Source organism: Monodon monoceros, unplaced genomic scaffold (genome assembly GCF_005190385.1).
Source record: "Monodon monoceros isolate NGI ecotype Baffin Bay Population unplaced genomic scaffold, NGI_Narwhal_1 Super_Scaffold_11, whole genome shotgun sequence".
NCBI lineage: Eukaryota > Metazoa > Chordata > Mammalia > Artiodactyla > Monodontidae > Monodon > Monodon monoceros.
This window is the reverse complement of record NW_021703767.1, coordinates 96,691,928-96,707,331: the sequence shown is the minus strand read 5'-3', so window position 1 is coordinate 96,707,331 and position 15,404 is coordinate 96,691,928. Positions and strand designations below refer to the sequence as shown.

Genomic DNA, 15,404 nt, shown 5'->3' with positions numbered 1-15,404 from the left:
GTTCCTATATGTTTGGGGTATTTTTGACAAGGATTTGAAAAATATACATTATTCCAAAAAGCAGTAAGATGGACTAATAATCTTTCAATAACATTTAATAAATAGCCACTGAGGTGTTTGACTTTCATTGATTAGGCACTGTGCACTGGGGAAGCAGGAGGCCAGAATACAAAGACATACAAAAAATTGCCCAGAGAATACCACTACCAAGCATTTACATATCTATCTACATATAGCTTTTCCCTGAAGCATCAAGAACATGTGGTCTCCTCTTTATTATTATAATAACACTGAGAAGTAGATAGGGTAGGTATTATTCTCATTCTGAAGATGAAGTTACAGAAGGCCCAGAGGGACCATGTGATTTGCTCCAATATACTTTAAATGAAAAATGAAGCAGCGAATGGTCTTAACCAAGCACTTATCTAGCTACAAAATCATGGCAAGCCCGGGGAGCAGAGGCAAGTCCTTCCATTTTGGCTTCTTGCTCTGTGCCACCCTGATTGCTGCCCAACAAGGCAGCACGAAGAACACAGTAAGCATCTTTCCAAGGACTTCTAGATACTTGGTATAGCCCCACCAAAGAGACTGGGCTCAGGGGATGGCAGGAGGGTATTTTACTGACACCCTTTTATATTCAAAATGGAATACTTCTGCAACCAATAATAATAAGAGCTTTTCCTCATGTAGGTCCTTCCATATGCCAAGCACAATGCTAAACACATTATGTACGTGATCACTAATCCTTGCAGCTCCCCTGGTAAGGCTGGAGGGGTGTTCCCATTACACCGATAGAGAAGGCTCGGAGAGATGAATTACATTGCTCAAAACCGAAGCATTTTTGTGAATAAGTAGGAAAGCCAGTTCTAAAGCGGTTATTTCTGGCCCCAAATCCTGGGCAGTTTCTCTTTGTTTTCATTTGTTTGTTTGTAGGAAAGTAGATCTTGAGGCTAGGACAGAATTGATAGAGGACTATAAAGAACGAAAACGTTCTGCTGAAACTTCAGAACATTTGAGGCAGATTTTCTGAAAGAACACACTGGTCTGAACAGTTGGTGAAAACTGAGTGACCCAAGCTTCTCTCAGGCTACGCTTTTTATGCCACCTGTATCCCACTGATACACAGCCCTAACACAGGAAAATAGCCACCATGGTTATCAAAATAATGAAATATTTCTGTAGTCTTTGGTAAATAGCCTCTGCCCCAACTACCCTGAATGTCCTCCTGCAGCCCTGGCCTCCTCCCAAAAGACCCTTCAGACAGCCCACTGGCCAGCAACTAAAGCATGAACAGTTGGTGCAGCAAGGGCTTCCAGGACCCGGCTCCAGAATGGCAGGAGTCCATTCTGATTGATCGGTATTCATCACATATGATGTGTTAAATAGCTGAATATCACTGTTAGGTCCTGTTCTTATAGCAACACGCAGCAGTGGGCAGTTCCTTATACCAAGACGCGACATTCTGGTGTGGGAAGAAAACTCTCTGCCGCTGTGACTCCCACAGGCATATTTTCAATGGTCTGAGTGGGTGATTGCTGTACTCCAAGCACTGTACATGCGCCTCATATTTTGTGGTCCTTCGTTAACTTTGGGAATCTTAAAACATAGCAGATTTTCTTATATTAATATTATTTGATTAAAAACATGTATATACTATATTTTTAATTCATTTTTTAACATCTTTATTGGAGTATAATTGCTTTAAAATGGTGTGCTAGTTTCTGCTTTATAACAAAGTGAGCCAGCTGTACATATACATATATCCCCGTATCTCCTCCCTCTTGCGTCTCCCTCCCACCCTCCTATCCCACCCCTCTAGGTGGTCACAAAGCACCGAGCTGATCTCCCTGTGCTATGTGGCTGCTTCCCACTAGCTATCTATTTTACATTTGGTAGTGTATATATGTCCATGCCACTCTCTCACTTCGTCCCAGCTTACCCTTCCCCCTCCCTTTGTCCTCAAGTCTAATATCTATGTCTGCGTCTTTATTCCTGTCCTGCCCCTACGTTCTTCAGAACCATTTTTTTTTTGATTCTATATATACATGTGTTAGCATGTGGTATTTGTTTTTCTCTTTCTGACTTATTGACTCTGTATGATAGTCTCTAGGTCCATCCACCTCACTACAAATAACTCACTTTCGTTTCCTTTTATGGCTGAGTAATATTCCATTGTATATATGTGCCACATCTTCTTTATCCATTCATCTGTTGATGGACACTTAGGTTGCTTCCATGTCCTGGCTATTGTAAAGAGAGCTGCAGTGAACATTGTGGTACACGACTCTTTTTGAATTATGGTTTTCTCAGGGTATATGCCCAGTAGTGGGATTGCTGGGTCGTATGGTAGTTCTATTTTTAGTTTTTTAAGGAACCTCCATACATGTATATACTATATTTACAACAGCTGCATGCACATGTAAAGATATTGATAGATAAAACTGCCCATCTTCTGAACCAGTAAATTTACCTTAGCTTGCTAGAAATCTGAACTTCAGAGAGGATAGGGACCTTACACCCAACTCCCTCATCTGACAGGTAAGGAAACTAAGGGCCAATAGACTGAGTCACTCAAAGACACTGAATCCCAGTGGCTTTTTTCCCCCCTCCCTTATACCATGTACTCACAGCATTTAATTTTGAAATGATTAATGACTAGATTTTAAAGATAATTAGAATATGAAAACCACTTGATTTATTGTGATTAAATGTAGATAACTATAATATCCTTATAAGCATTTAGTTAGGAAGTTATCAAGAGAGACATACTTTTGTGTAATATCTGACACAAAACGCACATTATGTTCAGTTTTTTTAGCTCATGAGGCTGGCAAGTGCAATTTAGGTCAACCTAAATGTGGAAAATAAGCACCCGATAAACATTTACTATTTTAAAACTTGCTTCTTTTCCATAAAATAATTTAATAAATATATCATTCCTTAGTCTTCCTACACAAAATGAATACTAACTGGAATATTTCTAACCCCTTTAATACTAAATCATATATGTTTGCAGTTTAAAATAGAGAGAATTTTTGAGCAATGATAGATTTCTCCAGCTAACCCAGAATATGGTATTTCAGCTCTCATACTTTGATGTCCAAAATTTAGGAAAGTACTTTAAAAAATGAAGAAAGAAGAGGTGGTGGCAGGGGCATGAAAGATGGAGGGAAGAGTCATATCCCATGATTTAATTTAATTAGCTCATAACGTTCTATAAGACAGCTTGCATAGAATTCCACCAATTTTATTAGAGGAGCGTAATTTTTGGTTTGAATATATTGAAACAGAACAAATCAGTTAACTCTGTTTTCAAGCATTTTCATAAAAATTTTGCTTACTATCTATAGACCAAAGCTTATATCCTTAATAATAAGTAAACAAAAAATAAAATATCATTAAGAAACCAGACTCAAGATGTTTACATATTTCTTCCTTCAATACAATTCCCCGCATTTTTATTGATACGTAAGTCAGCTTTTTAAAAAATGACCAAATATGTAGGGACATAAAGATGAACCAATTAGATAACGCTGCTTTGTATTTTCCTTGCAGTGAGAAACTGTACATATTTTGATAAATGGACACAACTCCATCCAGCAAATAGCTCTGTGTATTGTGGTGAATTCTTGTGCAATTACAGAATTTTGCTGGAATGCCCAGTGGTCTCTAGATAAATTCCTTCACCCTCTATGGTAACAACTTGTCAGGTAGACTCATTTCCTGTTTTTATCTAAGCACTGAAAGAACATGAATGACCGTCATGAGTTTGGGACAAGTCACACTACGATCCAATTCTTACTATCACAAATGTTTTAACATGAAAGGCAACTTCAATATTTAATTTCTTAACTGAATTCTGCTCACTCTAAAATACACTTTGGCTCAGTAAGTCGTTAACAGAGAATAATTTAACAGCAAAACCATGTTGTTTTTTCACACATATTAACTACTTTTTCTTTAAAGAGCTTGGGTTTTAATTCTGCTAGAATTTCCTGTGTTCTTCCACACCAGCGTCATAGGAAATCCTAGTGTTCTCAAGATTTCTTTCATTTCATTGCACCTGCTTTTCAGGATCAACAAGTTAGTTTACAAGCTTGAAGTCTCAAATTCAAAATACTTACTTGCGGGTGAAATAAGAATCCTGGAGAAGGTCTCAAGTATTTCTCTTTTAAAGCTTCAAGTGGGTCAGTTAGTTTTCTTTTCTCTACTCTGAAAGGTTAAAATTAGATTTTGGAGATGAATCAGTCTCATATATCAATCCCCGCGTACTCGCCAACATTTAAACAGCTAACAATAAAGCAAATGGTAGGTTGCTGGGAAGCACACTAATAAAGATATAAAGACATCTGTTCAGTTCTTGAAGAATACTCCTGGCACTTCTAGGCGCTCAGAGAAAGAAGGTCCTTTTTATAATGGAAAAATCCTATTGAATGACTAGTAATAATAATAATGAGGAAATGTAAAAAATGAAGTCATGAAATCAGAGGATTTGGTCACAAATTTGTACCTTTCCATTTGAAATGTACACGAAAAGGCTTGGTGATATCAAAAGCATAAGAACAGGGCTCATTTTAAAAATTAAAGTCATTTTCTATCAAGAAGGTGCTTCCTCAAATCGTCATCATATTTCTTCTACATTTGTGAATGTCAGCAGGAGAGTTTCTAAGCATACTACACACCCTGCTAGCCGCTCTCAGGCATAGGCAGCTTCTTTTGGATGTTACTGCTGATAAACAGAGTAGGTGAAAGGGGGGTGGTAGGGAGAGGATGAGGAACTTTTTGAAGACAGGGAGAGACATTATCAAACTTATCAATATAGCCCTTCTGCTCTAGAAATGTTTGTCATTCTATTTTCTATTAAGCATGTAGGAAATGACATCGTGGGCTGAATTAATTTCCTTCATGAACCGTTGGTGATTTCCTTTTAAAAACCGTTAAATAAGTATCCTTTAAAATAGAATCAAAACGAATAAAAACAGCTCCCACTTCTTGAAATTGTATGTATGCTATGTTTTACATACACTATTTCGCTTACTGAAATAGGTGCTCTTATACCCACTGTATGGATTAAAAGTTTAAGACATGGGAAAGCGGAGATTTCAACCCAGGTCTTACACTAAAACTGGTAAGTTTAGGTCTTTCCTGAGTTTGGTAAAATGACATGCCTAAAGCCTCAATTGACACTGATGTACCAGAGAAAAGACTGAGATTAGAGTCAGCAGGAGGGAGGTTAGGAGGTGATGGAGAAGAGTGGAATGGGTGTATGAAGGAACTGGAAGCCCATTGCCCTTGGGAGGGTCTACGAAAGAGAGTCTGAGAACTTATCTTCACGAAGGGCTCAGGCATATCGCTGAGTTGGAAATACAACCTTACTGGCCGTGTGTAACATACAAGCTACACACAAAATATGGAAGATCTGTTTTTCCTTCTTTTTCTTTCTCTGCCACAGAAATGAAAATATAATAATTGTTAAAAAAAAAAAAAAAGTGCCCAAGCATGGTAATGATGGCTCTGAGACATTTTTGTACTGTCCTTTTCTATGCCCCTTGTCATGTTCAAGCAACACACTGGCAATGTTTCTTGGTTAATGCATTGAAGATAATACAGGTAGAAAAAGAGTTTGAAGGGAAAAGAGTTTGCAGCTGTGGTACCTATTAAGTCATAGGCACTCAAAAAAAATATTGTTGAATGAAGGAATTGAACAAAACTGTCTCTAGATTAAAAAAAAGAATCAGGCAAAAATCTCAAATTCTCCCAGCTTAAATAAGTCCAATAAAAAATTATCCACATTTTCCATTAACTCTTGACAACGTTCACGACTTGAATGAGAAAGTAAATGTGAAAATTTGTGGTAATATTTAAAATACATCACAAATTAATTATTGTTATTCATATACTTTGAAGAAGACTAGTTTTTAAAAACTAAATCTTTCTGAATGGTCGAGTGTTACAGAGTACTGTCTAAGAGGCTTTTTATTAGCATATATTCCCCCCCAAAAAATTTTTGGATGCATCAAAGGAAACTGGATAATGAAGGCATTAAACAGAGATGTGTTTTTTAAGCCGACCACTCACATTATATACAAAGCGTTTTTGTGATTAATATTTCAGTTACATGGGGCTCCTAAGAGATTTATTTAGAAACAGAATAGGACCAGTACTTACTAAGGATGTGTTCGTAGGTTAACAAAGAGTAAACTCTTGCTATGTCCCATCTCATTCCAAATAACCTGACCCGTTTAAGTACCCACACATATTTGCATTAATCCTTCAGGAGCCTCATTCTTCCGCCACTTGACAACTTGCTTTAAATACGGCTTTCCCATATTTTCCACTTAAAAAAATGTGTTTAAAAATAAATTTATTGTCAAGGGAAAGAACTCTGTGGGCCTATTCCAAAACCCCAAATTCGGAGACATCCAAAAATAAGTCCAAACCTAATGAGTTGACTTTCCGAATAAAAAGTGAACTCACCAGATCAAACAACTTTACTTTCTGCTTTATAAGAATAATAAAAAAAGGTTTGTTAAAAGCCGTAACTTTATAGTGTGAAAACTGCCTTTCATTCTTCTGTCCACATTGAGCGGTCTCCCATCCACCCTTACCTGTAAATAGGGTCCATGAAGAAAGGAGTGGGTCTAGCGTGCTGTAAGGAACCATCAGATGCTGGTCTTGGTTCACCGTTGCCTCCTTTCTTTTCCCCAAACACGTGGTTTTTACGAGGCTCTGTCAGCTTGGTCCCACTGGCTCTACTCCTACTGCCCATACTTAGATCCAGGGGTTGGTCTTGGCTTGTGGCCGGCGTCACTGGAGGCTTGGCGGGTACTGAGGTCAAGGGCTTCTCGTCCTTGCGTTTAGTGGTGAGATCAAAGGGAGACTCGGAGCTGCCCTTCTGCAGTTTCTTTACTTCACTTGGTGACTGGGGTTCCATTTTCAAAGGTAACGATCTCAAGTCTCTATCAGGAAATGGGTACATTGATTGAGAGAATGCTGGAAAAAACGGGAGGGGAAACATGGAAGGGTAAGGTAAAGCTCCAACTTTTTTGTCTTGCAGCCCCACCAGTCCTGCTGAACCAAAGTATTTCTCAGCAATAGAAGCGATAGCCTTTATAGAATCATTCACAGCTCCTGACACCGCAGTCTGCTCCTCTAAAGATGGTGAGAAAATGGAATGATTGCTGTGTTCTTTCTTATTATGTATTGAAGCCAGATTCGGAAGAGGGCTTACTTTGTCTTTGAACATTTTACCATTTTCTTTAAATTTCTCTTTATCACTTTCAATGTCACTTTCCAGGTCAGAGCCCGAGGTGGTTTCCAGGTCACTGCCACTTGGTGTACTGACATCATCAAGGTCACTACTCTCTGACTGGTCACTGATTTTCTCAAGGGGCCTCTCTTCAGAGGACCTCTCGGGCTGGAACTCCACTGGCTTATCGTCCCCTACAGGTGGGTGTTTAGATAGTGCCTTCAAAATATCCTGTGTAGCTGGCAGTATCTGAGGATGTGTCATGAGGGGACTTTGACTTTTGTTTGTCTGTTCAGTACTTGACAGTCCTTTAACAGGAGAACTAGCAGGTATCAAAGGAGGCCTGTGGTACAAGCCGGAAGGAAACAGACCAGGGAAGCTAAAAGAAAATCCAGGAGCTGTTGGAAAGGTAAGACCAGCGGGATGCCTATTGGCGCCAAAATAGTCAGCAAGGCCCGGGTTGGCATGACTCATATTAACCATGGACGTTTTATCCATAGCTGGGGTTCCAGGAAGTGAAATGCCTTGGCCAAAAAATCCACCTGCCGCAAAATGGTTCTTGCCCTCACAAAACCTCCTGTGTTTATTTAAGGAAGACGTAGTGCTGAACATTTGTCCACAGTCTTTGCACTTGATTTGGGTTCTGCAATCAGCATGCATGCGCTTATGACGACAAAGGTTTGAAAACTGAGTATAGGATTTATGGCAGACCTCACCTGTGTGCAAACAACAAAAAAGAATCTCAGGCTTTATAGCAATTGCTTCTGAATTTAGCAAGTATCACAATTGGTTTACCCCAGATTTCAATTAGGAAGCCAGGAAAAGACGTCGGAGGCACCAAAGTGGGTGCTCCAAACACAGAAAACCCCGTTTCACTAGATTCCAAAGCAAGGCATCCAACCTGACAAATGTCTTGAGACAGCACAAATATTTCATACATATATAAATATTCTGTCATCCCCATTGCATAATATTTTGTATCATATTTGTGTATTTAAATATTTATTAAAAAGTCAAATTCCAGCATGCATTGATTTCCCACCCAATTACTACACTAACAGAATCTTTACGATTAAATTCTTAAGACATACTAAACATTACACAGAACAGGAACCCCTTTAAAATTTTAGACCATTTAAAGAATTCTATATTGTAGGCATCAACACAAAATAAAACAGCCTTTCCCTCGACCAGAAACTTCACCTTTATTCCCGCTCCCCTTGGGGAAAAAGCCTGTGACTGCTCTACCATTATTTAATTTGTATTATATCATATGCTCTCATCATTCACACATCAAAGCCACACAACAATGTACATTGTGTATTCTGAGACATTTTTAACAATCATTTTCATGATTTGAGAAAGACTGACATAATTTACAATGGCGCTATTTTAAGCCTGCAAAGGAAACTAAATTGAATGTAGCCCATCCTGCATTGCTGGTTCCCATGAACTATGATCACGTCCTCTGACTTCCCCTCACACCAGTGGTTGTGCTAACCTTCCTGCATTTATGAAACCCCGTCCTTGGGAAACATGTCCACTTGTTGTCATATCTTCACGGGTTATCTCCGGGCTTGACTTCTATGTGGTACAGCCAACTACAGTAAGCAGGGGAGAGTGCGCTGAATGCTATAATCCAGTAAGAACACAGCAGTGGGTGCAGCTGGGAAATAACTCTCGTCCCCGAGAATTTGCCAGAAAAGTAAAACATCTTCTTCCTCATATATGTGTGAATAGATCTAAGTACATTTTAAGACGGAACTCCGTAACCCTTAATAATTCCTTTGCTAGGTAGGAATCTTACTCAATACACGGCCTGGCAGGATTATAGTATCCATTTCCCAAGCATCACACCTTTTACGTTACTTTAATAAAGATGAGCTCCCTTTATGTGTGAGCTTACTTTCATGCTTCTGTGCACGTTTTAATACATGCAGAAACATGATATGCCTTGTTGGTAATTGTTGAAACCAATTTATATAAGAAATTAAATTGAAGACAAAATGCAACACTTATTTCTTTCATGTGACGACTGCCTTTAAATTAAGCTCCTAAGTCAAAACAATAACAATTTAAAAAGAAAATTCAAAGAAGACTTTATAGACCTTCAGTTATACAAAACTCATCCAGAACTTGGATTATCCCACACACAACCAAACAGGAAGTACCAAGTGATTCTCTCTATTTCTTTTACTACTAACAATTAAAATGCATTGCTACACATATCGATGTGCTTAGTAATATTAAAGGCGCTTTCAACTGTGGAATGATTTATGACATTGTAGAGACTATAACATGCATTTTAATGGGAAGAGAAGATGTGAGTGATTTCTTTTCAAGTTATTCTACTGGAATATGGACCAGAGTCTGCTTTAAAAATATATACTAGTTAACCATATACAATAAATACACATACTGTTTAAATTCTTTGATACACTAATTAAAACCATATGAAGTAGAGGGTAGAAACATGAGACTTTCGCTAGTTATACTAATTCAGCTATGAGCAATAACAAGAAATAGTAAATAAAATATTGACGGAATTATAAATGTGTACTCATTAAGAAAGTGACACCTCTCCTCTGGGCATTAAAAGGCGTTGAGAAAAGATCTTGATGGGTATTCAAACAAGGTCTAAGTTTTTGAAAGGTTAGCAATGTTTTACCAAAGAAATGTTGCTCTCTACACTTCTTTCTAATAGCTGGATAGATTTAAGAAAATCAAGAGTAACAGAGGTGCATCTGACTTTCCTGATTGTAGGCTCTGTTACACCAACAAATGGTGTTTGTATCAGGTCCCAAGAACACAGAATCCGGGATGTCTCCTCAGGCAGAGGCTTTGTTTTTTCTCACTTGAAGATCTGGCCTGGCCCACCACAAACCACCAGGCCTCCAGGTAAGTGGCTCAATTGATGCTGCAGTCTATACTCTACTGTAATCTTCTCAGTAATAAGGAATTAGCCAGCAGTTAACATTGCATTTTTCTACTTATTAAACAAATTAAGAGGTATTTTGAATATATTCAGCCTATTAGAGCATGTGGTTTCTATTTGGGAAGGCTGGAGGTTTCTGTAAAGGCAGTGAGTAATTGCCTTAGCACTGATGACTCTGGGCTCAAGCTTGGTGGCACACTGTAATAAGAGACAGTTGCCATAAACACACCAGGGGGGCTAAATCGTGGTGTGTGGCCTTCTGGTGAGAAACAGATATCAACTCTAGGTGAACCTCCTCCACTCCAAAGTCTCCACACCAGCTCCTCTTTTGTTCTGAAATTACACGGCTATTATTCACAATTACCCCATGGTCCTCTGTCAGATTTTATATTTGAAGAATGCCATCTGCTATTTAAATTTACCAATAATTGCTGAAAATACATTCATGGGAAATAGTCTGCACAATCTGATTGGAAAGGGACACCCTATAGTGCTTTAAAGCAAAACACTTGATTTCAACACAATTAAAATTCCAGATCCCAGAATTTTAGATGATAGGAATTTCTATCTTCTGACTTTTACTTTAAATAATAAAGAAAGCATTAAATGGGTGATCATAATTCACTGTGGTCAATTCCTCCCTATTTTCCACCAAAACACGAGAAATTTATCAAAATTCATTTCTGAAAAATCAGAAATAAATGAACTATGTATATGTCTGTAGCACTTGCAAGTACATTTTAGGGCATTATGACCTAGAGTCAGGAATGTCTTTTTGAGACAAGAAGTCTAAAATTTCCATTGTATACTTTATTTCCCATGACTTTCAACAGAGCTTCCTCAAGGGAGACTAGAGAGCACCCTTTTGTTTCTCTGCTAGTCCTCTTTACTCCACCAGGGAACAGAAGAACATATGAGCAAAACAGGATGCTCGGGTAAGCTGGAAAGGGAAAGAAAAGCTCTCTTGGTGCTTGGAAACACAAAAGAGGGCTGTGTAAAGGCAAAAAGGAGGAGCGTTAGTCTCTGGCATCTCCATGTTGGCACTGAAAATTAGTTTTTTTTCCATCGGGTCCTGTAGTAGTGTCTCATATACCTACTACAAACCATCGAATATTTGTCAGAGAAACTGTTTTGCAAGGGTTCCCAAGTCAGAGGTTTTGCCAACTCCTGAGTATGTTTCATCCAGTTCTATGCTTATCTGGATCCAAAATCTGTCTTAAATTTTGTAACACAGCTCAGTGAGTCACTGTGTTTATATGCCCAGCCGAGCAATAGATGAAAAGAAGTCCAGAGTCGTTGCCCAGATGGACTAAGAACAACTGATTTTCCATATGAAACATTTCAGCACAATACAGAGAAGAGGGGTGGGTGGACAAGAGAGGCAAATGAGGGCTGAGCTGTACTTGTACTAAAGTGCTCTGTACAAGGATATTCTAAGTAGGTGGTCAGATTGGCTGTCCCCTGAAAATACACTGCCCGTAAATCTGCCTTAGTGCAGTGGGTTATAGAAGCAGCATGTCCAGCATCAAAGTGAAAATGTTCTGCTTTTCAAGTAACTGAGAACTACCGATCTGCAACCTGTGATCAGCAACAAAGGGTAGATTAAAGGGCATTTTATCCCACCCACAACATACACACACACACACACACACACACACACACACACACACACACACAGAGTCCTAATAAGCCTCCTTGCCAGGTGGGGTTCTTCTAGCTCTTTCTGATCCAGAACAGGTTTTTCTCACTTCATCTTGTTTAGTGGTATCTGCGATTTGCTGTTTTACAAAGCCACACACATTTTCAGTATGAGACAAATCTCGTTGTCTCTATTAAATCCCACAACCTGGGGAGGCTTCCTTTACATTATTTAACGACTTCTCTACCTGTTATTGATTCCATCTAAACGAAAACACCCCAGGCATCATAGACAAAACACCATAGATCTGGTTATAAAAGATTTTCTTGTAATAGAAAATAGCCCAACTGGATGAGACCATAAATCGCTAATTCAGAGGGCCCCCTCATGGCCATGCATGGCCCACCCTCCTGATCACAGTGCCTTTTGGATAAGAGACAGTTGCAGGAAGGAGGGCTGGAGTGTGAAAAACTTACAGATAAAGGGCTTCACACTGCTGTGGATGTGCTTGTGTTGTTTGAGGCCCGACGAAGTGGCAAACGTTTTGCCACACTCCGGGCACGCGTGGGCCCGGGCACCAACATGCTGAGAGCGGATGTGCCGCTGAAGGTTGCTAGGGTCCGTGAAAACCTGCTAGGAAATGAGTACTGATTAATCAAGAAACTTAATTCTAGGACACAAGAAAGAAGACCAGGAATAACTCAAGAAGGAATTTTGTGTATTTGTTTTGTTTTTATTTGTTTACCCAAAGACCGAAAGAAAGTCGTATTTCCAAAGTGTCAGCCTCTCTAGGGTCTGGACTTACAAATTATTCAGTTTTGTATACTTAGCACAAAGTACCCGCTGGTATCAGTTGAACAAAATAATTAATGGCATTATTAGAGCACATTTAAGGGCTTTTTGATTCTATTTAGAGTGAATGGAGTTGGATAATAAAAATGCAGGCCCTGACATTATTAAAAACTGGTGTGCTATTTACACCCTTTAAACAAAGACACACTATGTACAAAATTGGGGGATTTTGACTAAAGTATCCCAAATCTATTCAAGGAGTTCCCCTAGGGTATAAATTCTAACACAGTGTTTCATTAAGTTACCATTAAGCTAAAATCATTCCTTCGGACATGGTACTAAGAAAACCAAACAAACAAACAACAAACAAACAAAAAAAGAAATAGGAAAAAGAAAAAGCTACCCACACATCAGGGAGCAAAACATCTCTAAAGATAAAGTCGAATGTCCCAATTTCCACTGGCATGAGAAAAGATATTCAAATGTTATGAAAAGTTTTTGGAAAGACAACTCAATTTTCATGACACCAGGACATCTTTTAGTTAATTGAGAAACATGAAAATTCAATGATGTGAATTGCCGTTCCCGTAGTTCAGAGTTACGGTCAAGGTGAAGGGCTTTCGTTTCACTCTTAACGTTGTTCAGCCCTGGCCACTAAGGCGCTACACTTTTAATTAGAACCGAGTCATAATTTATGGTGGGGACGTCGGTGGAAAAACCTGCAAATGTAGGAGTCTCCCATTCTTTCTGAATAGGCATTCAGAAACTTTATGGGATTTCCTCACAAACTGATCTTAAAAGAAATTAGTAACGTGCATTGGATACAATTTTCATTCTCCATTAAGGCTATAAAACAACCCCACGCTGGAAAGCCAGTAGCGGAACCAGGAATTTACCAAGGATGTGTGACACTTAGTTCTGGAACTCACCATCAAACCTTGTTTCCTCCCTTACAAAAATAAAAGGATACCCACTAAGTGTTTCTATACACTGTACTAATGCCTTGTAGCACACAACACTCCGTCTACTTTTCTCAGGATATTTATAGTTTCCCCTCTCAAGGCTTGTTTTTATATACCGTGGCAAATGATGGATTAAGAGAGAGCAGGATGACACAGAGGGGCCAAGTAGTCTACAAATTCACTGTACCTTGGCACAGTTCTCACATTCATAGTGCTTTCCACTGTCATGTGACATCTGGTGGCGGATTAAATTGGACTTCCAGTTAAATGCCTTAGGACACTGATCACACTTGTATTCCCTCTCTTCAGTATGTGACAACATGTGTTTCTCCAGGCTGTTAAGAGAACAATTGATTTAATAGGACATGGTGACCAAGAACACATTCATAAACAGAACGTCATTTTATTACTAATCCAACTGGCAATTAAAGAAAGAAGAGGGAAAGGAGCTGAGTCGGAGAAGGAAAGAGAGGAAACAGGCTTGCAACAGACAAAAGTACGTTTTATGTTCCCTAGACTGTGTCTCTCAGCAATCCAGAGAAGTACCCCTGTTGTTGGGAAATAAATCTGATTCAGCTAGCAGAGTTTAGGTGCCAATTTAGGGGAATGATAAACAACTAGCGATTTGTCCAGTTCTGGATTTGTTACACAGTTCTAGCCGCAACATGTATTGCTGTTACCCACTTAATTCAATCACAAACACTCAAATAGAAAACATTAAGAGAGCGCTTAAGAACATGCAGGAAGCTATTCTATCTACTGTATATAACGCTTACACTCAACAAAGCACTTTTATTCCTACTCAAATCACCATATGGGAAAGTGAGCTGTAAGCTAACTATTCAACAAGCAACTTCCCAATACAACCAATATAATGGATGGTCAGACAGATGGACCGATGAATGAACATGTATGCATATAGATACAGAAGTAGATATAGATAGAAACATTATCTAGAAAAATATATATAAGTATATATACTATAACCTAAGATTATATATATACAACCTATGAATTAGGGAGGAAAGAAAAGTATATCATATTATAAGCGGATGCACTAGTAAAGCCCCTCAAAAGAAAAACAGGGTTAGAATTTTCTCACAAGCATAGCTTCTCTATGTTTTAAAGCTTAGACTATTTTACCTTCTCCAATGTTTCCTTCCCTCTCTAAAATCTGAATATGAAATCTGCGTGAATAGAATGAAAAGTAAATATTATAGATAATGGATTACTGTGATATTCAGAAGATGTCTGCAACATTTTTGTTAATTAAACACACACACATAACACATTAGGATACTACTCCCAAATAAAGTAAACAGAGCTCCTCAGAGAAATAGCCTGTTTCAAATGTGAAGCATGAAATACACAAGATGGGCCTTGAACATCTTGTTATGGCAAAAAGCAAGAGAGTTATAGATCGTGTCAAAAAAATTAGGGTGCCAACCTGAAGAGACACCCACTGACTAAAGATGGGGAAATTTAAGCATCAGTAAGAGTAATAATCTCATCTTTTAACGATAATGATACTCAGAAACAAACGGAACCTCACCAGTTACCCCAGGAAGATGCTGAGAAGCCAAGTCATTATTCTGAAAACTAGTAAATAAGGGAAAAAACTCATGTACATATCCTGCCTTTCCTATACGAACTGTCCTTCAGGGTGAGCAAATAAACAGTGAGGGGAAGTTTCTCTACATAGAATTAATCCAGATAATAAATAATGAAAGAACGCGGGGAATTAGAATACATTCATTTTGCAGCCCCTAAAGAATGAATGAATCTAGGCAATCCATTATATGCCTCCTGGTGGAAATAAATGATACC

The 15,404-nt window shown here is 38.6% G+C and overlaps 1 protein-coding gene across 10 annotated transcripts in view; it reads right to left on the bottom strand.

The window, feature by feature from the left end:
• Positions 1–15,404, bottom strand: part of MECOM (MDS1 and EVI1 complex locus) — a 568,679-nt gene that overhangs the window by 24,014 nt on the left and 529,261 nt on the right. For 6 of the 10 annotated variants that reach the window (XM_029215315.1, XM_029215322.1, XM_029215317.1 and 3 more), the window contains 4 exons: positions 13,765–13,912; positions 12,300–12,456; positions 6,609–7,965; positions 4,125–4,212 (listed from right to left, as the gene is read on the bottom strand). In XM_029215315.1, coding sequence (XP_029071148.1) covers positions 4,125–4,212; positions 6,609–7,965; positions 12,300–12,456; positions 13,765–13,912 — 1,750 coding nt within the window. The remainder of the gene's footprint in view (positions 1–4,124; positions 4,213–6,608; positions 7,966–12,299; positions 12,457–13,764; positions 13,913–15,404) is intronic. The other 4 variants (XM_029215316.1, XM_029215318.1, XM_029215320.1 and 1 more) reach the window with 1 other exon arrangement.